Genomic DNA, 13,329 nt, shown 5'->3' on the forward strand with positions numbered 1-13,329 from the left:
CTTTACAGCAGATGAAGGTCCCACACGCTGTACCTGGGTACCCGTTCAGGTCGATGTCAGTGGCGCCATGCATCGAGTACCCAAAGCTGGGGGGCATGGAGGAGGACGCCCACTTCCCCTCCAGCACCTGGGACGCCACTGGGTCCGGGCCACCCGGCCTCCCGTTGTAGATGTACACCAGACCCTTGTGCTCTGGTCCGCCGTAGGGGGCGGCGATGGCAATGTCTGAAACACGAGTGCAGAGGGATGAGCAACCGCTCTTGGTCACAGCACGGTTACTGTTTCCGACTTGTGGTCACAGAAAACCTGCACTGGTGGAATGACTCAACTCTGGGGGGTTCATCTGGGAGGAACACCATTATACGTGGTGTTGGGAATTAAATTTTCCAAAAGGTTTGGAGAAATTCCCAGATTCCGGCGTGTATTTTAATATGCTTTGAAAAAGCATAAATTGAGAGGTGCATCTGTAATATTGGTGCAAACCCCAAAGTTGATTCAGTTGACAGTTTTCACCTGGAAAGCAACTGGCCTTTTCCATAAACTCTTAAAAACACAGGTAGCAGGCATCAACAAATACATAGACAAATACAGGCCAAAATGTGGAAGTAGCGCTGAAAACAAGGCAGCCCACCGTTGAAGCCGTCCAGGTCCAGGTCTCCCAGGGGGGCGATGGAGCTCCCGAAGCGTGAGTAGATCTCTGAGCCCGTCAGCTTGAGCGGCTCCTGGAAGACGAACCCCCCTTTCCCCAGATACACGTGCACCTGGCCCACCTCCCGAAGCTTGCCGTCTGAACCGCGGTCCATGAAGAGAGGCGCTCCCACAAACAGGTCGACCATTCTTAGGGGGCGAGAGACAGACAGAGAGAGAGACAGAGAGACATAGAGATAAGGGAGGGAGAGAGAGACAGAGACATAGAGAGTAAGAGTGTGTGTGTGTGTGTGTGTGTGTGTGTGTGTGTGTGTGTGTGTGTGTGTGTGAATGAGTTAAGCAGGGGCAGAAAGAAAAAGAATATGCTTATGGAATTACAACAACACCACAAAGCCATGGAACATTCTGTTATATTTACACTTATTAAATACGAGCAGTGCCATCCAAAAATAATAACGTCTGTTCCACTGTGAAATGGAATGCAGCAGCATTGCCACACATAAGCATGCACACACTCATATGCACGCACGCATGCACACACACCAGAATGCACGCAAGAAGGGCTCGTCTGGTCAGGTGTAGAGAAGGGATAATGGGTAATATTCTGCTGACCTAGTGAGGCCAGCATAATTTTGAAGGCAGCTACACTAAAACTACCATGTATTTGTCATTAAAGAAGTCTCTTTGCCACAGAAAACAACAGGGCTGTTTTCTTTTGCTGGTCTAGTTCAGAGTATGGGTTTCATAGCACACAGCACTCTGCATATAATTACTTACCCGTTATTATTAATGTCTGTCGCTGCCACGGAATATCCAAAGTATGCAGCCATCTATTAGAGGGGAGGAGAAAAGGAGTGTGTTATCCTGCTAGCATTACTGTACACAGTTCTACTGACTCATCAAAACAATGGAACTCTCCACAGAGGAGAGCATAAAACATTATCCTCTCCTGGAATGCGACCATCTGATTTGGCGTCAAATTGTTTCAGCTCCACATTTACAGGGCTGTCATGTACCTTTCTGAGATTAACATGACTCTCACTCCCTGCTGGTCCAGGGTCAACATTCAGCAAGTGAACACCCTGTGTGGTGGGCTGCGCACTTATCCGAGATCATTAGGAAGTCAGACATAAAGTATGGTTTCCCCAGAATCGACTGCTTGCTTACATGCTTGCTCACAAGTCTGTAAAGTTTTCATATTTTCCTACATAGTAGGGGAAATACTCAACATCACATTACACTACACTACATTTACAAAGCATCAGTTCTGTTACCATTCCATTACCACTATGGTAACCCGTATTGCTTCTGTCAGCACTGCTCCATAGGACTGTGTTTTTTTCAAAGGAATCAGAAGAGAAAACACTGGAAACTGAATATAGGTAACCTGGGGTGACCCCAGAGCTGGAAGAAGCTAAACTATTTTAGCCAATGCACAAAACAGTGAAAGCTCCTGTATCATTTATAAGCCCATATAAGCACAGTGTATATTAAAGGCAGCTGGACCCTCTCTGCTTGTACGCACATGGGAACTGTTACTCAGCTGAGACCGATATATCCATATCAGTTACGTTTAGGAGTGCCAGGGAGATATTTTTATAGTTTGGAAAATTTATCTGCAACAAAGCAATGCATCACTGCTCTGAACACAGAATTTCAGAAAAAAAGACCCACATACATGCATTTTAGTCCCTCCCCAGTGAGATTCCATGGTCACATCTTCCCACAGGATGATACAGTGGTGTTTCAGCCCTTCAGATAATGAGTTGTGATGACATGTGCCATTATGCTGTTTCCTTTAACAGGGCGTATGGCCTCCAGAAGGCAGTGTGCTGACTGAGCACTCCCTACACCCTCAGCTCTCTCCTGTAATGCTGCTACTGACAGCCCTGTTAATGGCTTCCAGATGTGGCAGTAGATTCAGGACATGAACTCCTGGTTTGAAAACTAACACCAAACAAAGCTCGGCCTTCACCACAGGGAATCTCTGTACGGCGCTCACATGGGCACAGTCACCGAGAGGTAGCCATGCCAGTCATCCTTTGTCAGGTGCCTGTGACATGATGAGCGTGCCTTGAATCCGACTGGATTCTTCAACTGTGGATGGACTGGAATATGGCCAATCATATTTTTATCAACACTCATTGCTCTAATCTCCGCCATCGATTCACGAGAGTGTAAACAAGGAGGAAGCCTGGAGGAAGGCACTTCGTGTGCACGTCAAACAGCAGACTCGCAGGCACTCAATCAACCCGCGAGGGTTGCAGGTGCATGAAGAGACGCTGTCATCCCAGCCTAATAAAACGCTCCTATCCCTGGGTGATGCTAGAGCCAATCACGCATCGCCCTGCATGGCTGCCAGCCAAAGTCCACACTGGCACACTCCGGATCTGATACCAGAATGTGGAACCCATCCATGCATTAGAGGCGTGATGCTAGCCTTAACCGCATGAGCCATCCAGCAGCCCCCAAAGTTGACTGGATGGATTGGCAGCATCATTAACAAGGCAGTTCTCTGATCAAGACTCAAATTACCTGAGCCCCGGTGAAGTTGACCGCAGACATCATGTTTATTCCATTGAAAACGTTAACCTGTGGAGATATAAGGAGATATTCAATCTTGCAAAAGAGAACATGGCACATGTTTGAACAGGCCTGAAGAGAAAGAAATTCTTACATAGCCCAGGGCTTTCTCCCCTCTGGGAACTCCTGTGATATAATCTGGGGGGAAAACCAAAGAAGAAGCACATTAGGCCTCACAGTGTCATAGAAAGAGTCCTTTGGAAAGCATCTAAAAACTTCTGCTCTTTCTGAATTGGCAAAGAGTAGTCAAAGTAGTTAGGCGACCAAAGTTAAAAGTACACAAGCACATTTTCAAACAGCACTCACTGGACCTCTGCCAACACTATAAATCTGTCAAGATACGCCAGTTCCACGTGTTGAATATTCGCCAAAAGTTAATAAACTCTTCCATGCCCTTCACATCAGCAGATGCACAGATTCTATCAACTGTGACCGGGAACTCCAGTTTCCCACAGTGTAACTTGGAGAAGAAGGGCTTCAGCTGGCTTCCCCTAGCTCATCCCACAACTAATGATGGCTACAGCCTCAGCCGGTGGGTTGGGTCAGACACCAAAGCAGCAGCGGCTGGTTGCCTCTCTTTTTGATGATGTACATGCAAGCCTGCGTACTCTAGAACGGAAGGAGGAGACTGTAAAAGAGATGCAGCGGGCTTGCAAATGTTACTGAGAAATTAGGAGAAAAAAGGTGCTAAATGATGCTTAAGCAACTGTACTCCTTGGGTACAGTCAACACCACATGAAAGACTGCTGGTCACGGGGCATTCCTGACAGCTTGGCTGATTTTTCCCCATCGCACTCCAGCAGGGGATCTGAGTAACCACTCACGCAGATGACTGGTTAGAATGCTTCATTCTTTCTGTTCACGCGCTGCCAGACAAAGACGAAATGCTGCATTTATTCTGCTGAACTAGGGAAAGAACACTCAGGGTGAGCCAAGATTTCAGATGTCGCAGATCAGTAGTTTGGAACAGCCGTTTTTGACTGTGGCTGCATGAATCAGCTTTTGGTGTGCCTTCCTGACTGACACGCTAACATCACGCTAGGGTTGCTTAACCTCATTTAGGTTGAGTTGGCTTATTTTTCCCCAACACTATCTATCAGGACATACTGACCAGTTCCCATTGCCAGCAGCGTAGTCAGAGTCAGTGGGAACAGTGCTCTATTGTTATAGGCACAAAGCAGCAGCAGCAGGGGCTTAATTCCAAATCCAACCTTTGCGGTTCCTACTTTTTCATGATGGGCTGCACACAACAAACATTTCAGTGCTTAAAAGTTCAGAGGTAAACATAATAAGGTCTCACCATCTTCCCCATCACCATTGAAATCACCGACAGCCACGGAATATCCTAGCAGGACCGATGAAACAAGCTTGCGTTAGAACAGGGCAGTGACGTTGCACACACACCAAGTTTCAAGGTGCAGGCTGAAACACGCACGAGTGTGTGTTTCAGCCTGCACCTCTGAGCAGGCTGTACCTAACCTTTTTCCTCCAGTGGCTTCTGTCAATAACATGACAGAAGACTGCCATTTTACAGGTGAAAACAAAAAGTGTGAACACCACTTTCAAAGCTTTCCTCGACAAAACCTGGCACAAGTAAATGCAAGGGCCTTACCTAAATAGCTGTCATCATACTGAGCGCTGGCTGACTTGGTTGCCAGCTGGTTTGTGTATGTTGCGTAGAAGTTGTCCTTTTTGTACTTGCTTATGATTTCAGAGATTTCATCAGAGATTAGTTGTCCTGTAGAAGAGATACACATAAAATTTGGAAGAATATAGGACACCTTAAAAAGTTACAGTTTACCCCAAATCAATTCAAATATACACTGCCTGGCCAAAAAAAAGCTGCCCACTCTAACCGATTGAAGCAACCCCAGATCATAACACTACCTCCAGAAGCTTGTACAGTGGGCACTGTCCAAAAAAATCCAAACGGCGACTTCTTTTTTGACCAGGCAGTATATATATATTTTTATCCATCTACATGTCCCTACATCCACCAAAATAAAAATAAGACTCTATTCCAGCTAAATAAAATACTCCAGGTACCTGCAGGTATGTTTGAATTGGGACCTTCCAGTAATTTCTAACCAAGTGGGTGAGCCATGTGGTTCATATGGAGATTGAACATGCATATAATATCAAATAATACTTTAATAGAGGCTTATTGAAGTATTATGTTTAAAGCAGACAACTTTTAATTTAGGCCACATTACTGCAACTCCTTCTACTCTTCTATCTACAAAAAAAATATCAGTTGAGAATGCAACATGTTTAATTTTCAAACTTCTAATTTAAAGCAAAAAACCACTTAAAACCACTTTTAAAAACCTACAACTGATACAAAATGATGGGAATGGCTTTCCAAATTTGAACTGGAAATGCAGGGCAAGAAGTGGGGCACAAACCTCAAACCCAAATAAGAATTCACCCCACCCCCCATACCCCATGGATTCCCTGTCATAGCACCATAAGCCCTTCTCGATCTGTAATATCTGCTTTCCCTCTGTCTGAATAAAGTTAAAAAATACGAAAGGAGAATGGATTGCCCATTCCACATAAATAAAAACAGAATTGCAATGGAATGTTTGTCTATTGTAATTTATCAGGGTTACTGCAACCTACAGTATGAGCAGAAATAATCGAGTTTGGTCAGTGCACTAATCAATGTTTCACAAGCATCACCGAAAGAGCAAAAAACAAGCTGGCATTACCTGGGGTGATTGCTTTTTATTCCAGTCATGTGTGCTTACACACTGAAAGAACATAAACTGCACTTTTACACTAAGTGACCATTCAAATAACAGTTTTGTCAAATTCAAAAGCGTGAAGCAACTCAATGTTTTTTTCACACAATACACTGCAACATATTTATGAATCAGAAAAGTGTTTTTGCTTTTGACTTTCCACAGGAAACTGCAATCAGTTTCCTGAGAATCACACTGTGTACAAGATGGGAAATCTCATAGTGAATGAATCATTATCATTCACTATCCACCACAGGAAGCCCATCGACACCTCTGGGAGATTAGCTTTCCCAGCATGTACGCGCCCATTGTGTGCACACAGCCGGGCCGTGTCTGACTCTCTGCCCTTCAGATAGCCTGTTCAGTCTCTGCGCCACACCCTCTTTCATGGTCCAGACAGATAGCATGATGCATCACTTCAGATGTTTGTTTGATATGAGTATCTGCCTACTGTCTTTAAAAATCAAACAAGCTTTTAAAAGTTAAATTTACGTTTATACCTTGCCAGTAAAAGCTTCCAGGGCCTCCAATGACGACACGGTTATTCTGTTCGGAGAGAAACATTTTTTTTTTTTTTTAAATACTGCCTTCTTCATTTAATTTGAGACACACTGAGAAATTATTTATTCAAATGAACAGCAAACAGCATATGTTTGTAGACCACACAAGTATACAAGAAGAAAGAAATCATTTTAACATAAAGGTCAATGACCCATGGATAAAGCGAAGATATGGTTTTGGCTCCCGTGATTTTAATGTCTAAAAGTTAAGACATTCCTCACCTTCAAAAGATCAACACTGAATCCTGCCTGGCAGAAACCTTGGCCCTCAGGAGTGTTTGAACCTGGAAGAACACACACACACGCAAACGCACGCACGCACACACACGCTCAAACCATTAAATATCACAATAACATTATGATTAAGATAGCTGCAATAAAATTACAGAAATTAAATACATTTTTAAAAAATCCAAACTCATATGTAGCTTAACAACACGTGATCACGCCTCTGCAATGATAACAGGGGGAGACCAGAAAGGGATCAAGTAAGGCTGTTGACTGATGTTCTGAAACGCAGCTGCCAATGTGGCTATGTTGGGGGTATGACCGACCCTGCCCTGCTCTGATTCGGCTTAGCCAGCTGTTACACTACAGGAAGTGAGCGTGTCAGATTTCACAATCCACTGTTTTTCCCCTCCCCAAATAAACACAAACCCTGCATTACCAAACTGGCATTAACTTGCAAATGTTTCAGAAAGACTAGTCTCTTAACAGGTAAGTAGGCGGAAAGGTAAGCCTGTGTTTGTGTTGACGAAATTCCGGTTTCTGCAATGTTCATGGCGGTGCATCGCTTGGGGCCCTGTTTCAAAACGCATGCAGCAGTAAGTTCCGCTGGAGCTTCCACGTACTGGTGCGGCACGGGGAATATTCCACGATATTGCCTCCCTTCTTCAGATAGCAAGTTCCCACGGGCTCCCTCTCTGTCAGCCCGTACGTGCTCCACTGGTACAGAGGTGCGCAAGCCTAAAAAAAACCCCGCAGGTCTGGTTAAAGAGGAGATAGAAATATAAAGCTAAAAATAAACGCAGCTCAGCTCAAAATTAGTTCAGAGGGAACAAATGTTCCTTATTTAATATGGCAAACTGCATCAAGTTTCACTACCTCCAGGGATGAATTCATAAGAGATGATGTATGACTGGTGATTTAGTGGTGGGTCTTGGGGCAGTGACGCAACAGCAGCAGAACAGAGTGGGCTCACCAGTATGTTTTCCCCTGCCGACCGGACCGAGGCTCCGAACCACTGGTTGGACTTGAACTCCATCTGATCCCCACCAGGACTCTTCCGGTCATCTGTGAGCCAATGAAATTGGGTGTTCTGTAATGCGCAAGTCACTTGAGAGCAGCTGCAGACACTGGTGCCTCCACACCATTTTGTTTTAAATTAAACAATTCACGCCCCCTTATTTTCTCCTTAATTGTGCCTCTAGAACTGCCACTGTTGAAGCGTGCACACTCTTTCACTCCATTCACCTTTGACCATTACAGTAACACATGATAAAGCTCGATCCCATCAGAGCAGAACAGTATCTCTCAATGACAACAACTGGTGGACCGGTGGTGTGTTGTTAGGGGAACTAATTTGTGTAACCTGAGGAATCCTAGCCACCTTAAACCCACCCTTCCTCTGTCAGGATAAAGCCCACTGTGTTCCCCCACTTCAGACTCCCGGTGACTGTTAGACTGCAGCCGAGGCCAAAGTGCAAACCTTTTCAACTTAATTGGAAAGTTGACCATATTCAATGCGTAATGCATTTCCTGAGCTAAAATGCTAAAGAAAACCCAAGTCATGTTATTCTCCTCTTCCTTCCTGACCTCTGAGGCCACAGACTGAACAGTGTTTTTTTAAAGACAGGAAATGAATCACAAATACCATCATTACCAACCTGCAATAACAATCCCTGTATGGTTAAAAAATGACTCTGTGAAAACACACTACTGAACTATTAACAATCTCAGACAAATCAACTATTCACATACTATACCCTTTGTTCTTCTAGATAAAAACTTAAAAATCTGTAGATTTGATTGAAATATGAATATCTAACATGTGTAGCAGGTGTAGCTCAGCTGGTTAGCTAGTAAACAGTGAGGTGCAGTAAGGCTAAGGACTTGTAGCAGGGTGCTGTGACTACAATCTCTGGTGATTCAACCTTCCAGTCAAAAATAGCAATATTGCCCTTAGCCATGGGCGATTTCGCCTTTAGCTGACTGGTAACACATTTGTCTTTGGAGCCTTTGGGAGAGTGAGATGCACAAGTTCAAATCTCACCTTGGATGTGTGCTTCTCACTCATTACACAAGTAGGCCAGTAAACGCAGTGTCTTGACTTTTCAGTGTTATGGAGAATGCTTTGGTTCCTGTTTCACTTCAGTCTTACCACAGGTAATACAAGGTTCAATGTGCGGACTGATTAAATTTAGCCTATTTGTTTAAAAAATGTTTTACTTGCAATCAAAATTCTTATCTGACAGACTTCATGAGGCCTTAGCAGCCAACTGAACAGAAAGCTGCATGCACCATAAAACCTTGTTGTACCATGCCTGTTTGCGTCAAACAAAAAGACATGTTCAGACAGCTTATTAACAGCCTGAAGGCACGGTTAAAAATCAGGGCTCCTTCAGAGCTGCACATGCTGGGACACCGTTTAAACGCAAAGCCGTAAAAGTAGCAAAATGCCATAAAATTTTTCCCTGTTCAGCTGAAAACTTACTCAATGCTTACAAGCGCAATTGGGAATTCCAAATAGTGGAATAAAGAAAAAGAGGAGAAATGTTTGTTAAAAACACACCAGTCCACTACAACACTGCATCCAATGACCACATCAAAGACCATATAGTATTTCCATAAAAAATCCGGTTTTGAATAATCTTGTCACAAAAACTACCCAACTAAAGAGACTGATTAGAGCAAAGGACAGGAAACCACTGCATTTCTATATCAACAATGATTCCACATTGTCTGTGCATAGATTCCAGAATAACAAACAGATTTCATCACAGTTCATGATTTGGGCATATTATTTTCCATGGCAATCAATGACTCACTGATCAAACAGCAAGTGGAAAGCGCAACATTATGCATGCTGCAATTCTGAGGTGCGGGGCTTGCGTTTGCTTGCCCATGCAGAGCGCTCCATTTCAAAACAGACTGGTAATCTCCTCAGTCCCCTTTGCAGGCGTATTGTTTGCCACACTATTACTTAATACTGTGGAAGCACTTTTATTACTGCACAAGACACTATATACATGGGCTCGGGACATTCTAACAAAGGGACGAGTGTGCCAACACAGATCCAGATCTGATTCAGTAACACGCCTGACTAATCTGCAGCAAAGCACTTAGTGACCTATGAGGGGCTCAAAACAGGACCTTTAGCTTAATTTGTCATTTTAATTGTCTGACGACACGACAGAAACCTTTTCGCATTGTAATGGTTGTTGTGGGCAGGCTATCCAATCAGAACCTATTTAGGCCATTAGCTCATAATAGGCAGGGTAAAACTTGGTGAGAATAAGGCCTATGTACACACTTAGTAATTACAGTGTTCTCCTCTCCGCTGCTTACTGTAATCTAGAGCGAGTCTGCCCCCCGCCTCCAAACACACAGTCAGCCAGCACAAAGGAGTCTATTGTGCTGAAGTGGTCACTTTTCGGAACAGAGCAGAGCAAGGTGCAGTAAATCGCCTGATGCCTTGAGGCCCCTATTCCTCCATTTCAGGAAGCAAACAAGGCCTCATATGGGCCTCGAATAACAATTCCCTAGCAAAGGCTTCAAAGATGCTGAATTTGCAGATTTAGTATTTTTCTTCAGTATGACCCAGTCAAACTTGGAAAAGGCTAATTGCCTTTTTATTTTTTCCAGTAATTCTGTTCAATCCACAGGGTACAGAAAAATTAAACATCATAATACTGCTGAAAGAAACAGCACCTGAACTAATGAATCCAATTCAAAATGATGGAAAATTGTTGGAATATGCATCTAAAGAAACTGGCTAAAAACAGTACAATGTAGAAATGGTACAATCGCCATAAGACAACAGCCCATCAAAAGGAGAGCTGAGCGGGTTGCGCACAAAAGTACAAACTTGTCAAATGAAGTCACCTGAGCTGCATTTAAATATTTGAAATAGAGAGGGCATACAACGCTAATAGTTGCATTGGTGGAACAAAATAAGATAAACCACATTCAAATCTGTTGTGAGAATCTTGGCTTGGCCCTATGGTTGAGCTGGTGGTCAATTTCTGATGGTCACAGAATATAAATCAAGTTTTTGACACAAAGTAAAGGAAGCCCATTTAAAAAACCAAGCAACTGAGGGATTTTCATGTGTAAGTCTCTCTGGTAATGAACAACATGGTACATAGAAACAGATAAGGTGGTTTGGTTACTGATGATTCTTTCCAGAACACCACATAGATCCATTTAATAGCATTCCATTGTAATAAGGACCCAACAATCAGTATGCGTATACGGATAAAGATGTCTATATTTTCTGTCAGCGACCAGCGGTATCAGTCTCATTCTACGAGCAATGCCGGGATTCCTAAGGTTCAGTTGTGTCAAGCTCTTCAGGAGCTTCAACACACAGCTAAATAAAGGGGAAGTCAAGGCTTCTGACATAGGCGAAGTCTCGCCAGACAGACTGATCCTGAATCATGCGCAGCTGCACAACACGGTGACGCGTCTGAATCAGCGTGCGGCCACATTCCTGGATGAGTCCTAACACGAGCACAAATCCCTGATTCTTTGTTCTGCTTCACAGTTAACACACCAATTGGAAACATTTGGAGCAGAGCTGATTCACCACTCAGAATTGTTAGGAGATTGTATAGGTAGCTATATAGATACGTTGGCATTGTAAGAAGTATATAGCCTAAAGCAATGAATAACGTATGCCTCCTGCCATGGCTGCTGGCTGAAAAGCAAGTTTCATTTGCAATTCTCTGACGTTCTGTTTCCCCCTCAGTGGCACTGAAGTACACAATACTAGACCAAGAAAACTACATACGTACGGCAATGGACTGTGAATTTCATACTGGTCAGCAAGAGTGTCCTGCCATTAACAAAAATGTAAACTAAATTAGAATATTAGAATAATCTGATCACATAAAACGCAGAATGTCGTCGACAAACCTTAAAGCAGCCGGCTGAGAAATGTACAGTAACATCTTAGCTCACCCGTGTTGTCGAACGGTATTTGGCGACAGTCTGAACTTGTTTTCCATGGACAAGTGTATACCGCTCCCCTTTCCAAAACAGTTGAAACCGACGTGTTGGCTTTAGGTGCCCCAATTAAGACGTTCAACCTGGGAATGAATAGGGCTACATTAGCCAATAATCGAATAGCGTATGCTATTCCAGAGAACACCACATAACACATAGACTAACAAGTTTTATTCAAAGACATGGAACATGGAAGAATCATGAGGGAAATGTGTACTTCCGATTGCCCATCAATAAAAGTCTCACGTTGCTTCGAACTGTTACATGCGTTTAAAAGTTGAGTAAAAAAGTGAAATGGAAATTGTCACAGTAGCCTGAAAAAATGGTTCGTTTTAACTAGGGGGCTTGTTATTGTAATGGTTGACACAAATGTTTGATGAACCATGCTAATTTGGTTTTGTATACTTTCGAGTGCACCGGGCTTTCAACAAGCAACAGTCGGCACGTATATGTGACTCGTAATGGCAATCTCAGTCAGTTGTAAAATATAACTGATAAAGTACCAAACGTAAACTTACTGTGTTTGGTCGGGTTTAAAGAAATCCACGGAAAATCCAAAATAACTTCCTTGTGGACCGGAATAAACCGAAGGATTGTCGATGTCCAGGTTAAATGAGTCAGTAAATTTCAAACACGGCAAGATCAGAGCCAAATATAAATATAGTTTCACTGGATTCCCCATGTTGGCCCGGAGTAGTCTGCTGTAGTCTTCACAGCGAAACAGTGATTAGGTTGGCAACAAGACTAAGACGATGAGCAGAACCTTTGATGTTCACCCTGTGAATCACGATGAATTTACACTCCCTGCCCACAGATGAGTAAGTCCTCTATAAAGACAGACAGAACACAAACAGCCATGTTAAGTTTAAAGTATTCACATATTTGCCAACTGGAAAATACAATGTCATCCGCGTCCTTCTTAAATAATTTAAAAACCACTGCTTCACTGTTTTTTCGTAGTCGGTTTCATGCGAACAAGTACAATAACAGCAAATGCATCAACCAGAACCAGCTACCCCGTGTACAGGAAGTGAGAAGCATGATAAACCTGAAACGTAGCACACACTTCCGCAATCCTTCTTTTCTCAATGGAAACTAGCGGTGAGCAAGTACGTAGTGCTGATATACGTTGGCTAAGTAGATCACGTTTTCTCATAAAATGTCGTCGATAAAATAGTAGCCTTGGCTAGCCTACTTTGAGACATGTTAAAAAAAGTCTTGTTATTTCATTTAAAATAAACAGCACACTTGACAGTGATGTTCGATTATTATCCATTTATTATCCATTATTCCATACCCACTCTTTTCCCCAGAGACTCCTCGCTCCTTGCATTCGCTACAACAAGAGGAACGAACGAACTAGTGTTGTGTCGTTTGCGAACGATTCGTGGAAGTGTACTGTTCGTTCGCGAATGATGCGGGCAAGTGTACTGTTGTGTCGTTCGCGAACGTTTCGGGCAAGTGTACTGTTGTGTCGTTCGCGAACGATTCGGGCGTAGTACGTTCAGTGAACGAATCACTGAACTGAGTCTGCGAACGATAGTCAGTCAGTGAACGACCAGTTCACG

At 43.4% G+C, this 13,329-nt stretch overlaps 1 protein-coding gene across 1 annotated transcript in view; it reads right to left on the reverse strand.

Moving 5' to 3' along the window:
• itgav (integrin, alpha V) overlaps positions 1-12,833 on the reverse strand; it is a 31,207-nt gene extending 18,374 nt beyond the window's left edge. The window contains exons 1-13 of the mRNA XM_064327290.1: positions 12,280-12,833; positions 11,717-11,844; positions 7,737-7,828; positions 7,387-7,501; positions 6,758-6,819; positions 6,476-6,521; positions 4,844-4,969; positions 4,532-4,576; positions 3,326-3,369; positions 3,184-3,240; positions 1,426-1,478; positions 632-837; positions 34-225 (exon numbers count right to left, since the gene is read on the reverse strand). Coding sequence (XP_064183360.1) covers positions 34-225; positions 632-837; positions 1,426-1,478; positions 3,184-3,240; positions 3,326-3,369; positions 4,532-4,576; positions 4,844-4,969; positions 6,476-6,521; positions 6,758-6,819; positions 7,387-7,501; positions 7,737-7,828; positions 11,717-11,844; positions 12,280-12,443 — 1,330 coding nt within the window. The 5' untranslated portion in view covers positions 12,444-12,833. The remainder of the gene's footprint in view (positions 1-33; positions 226-631; positions 838-1,425; positions 1,479-3,183; positions 3,241-3,325; positions 3,370-4,531; positions 4,577-4,843; positions 4,970-6,475; positions 6,522-6,757; positions 6,820-7,386; positions 7,502-7,736; positions 7,829-11,716; positions 11,845-12,279) is intronic.
• Positions 12,834-13,329: the final 496 nt, after the last annotated feature.

Source organism: Anguilla rostrata, chromosome 3 (genome assembly GCF_018555375.3).
Source record: "Anguilla rostrata isolate EN2019 chromosome 3, ASM1855537v3, whole genome shotgun sequence".
Lineage (NCBI taxonomy): Eukaryota > Metazoa > Chordata > Actinopteri > Anguilliformes > Anguillidae > Anguilla > Anguilla rostrata.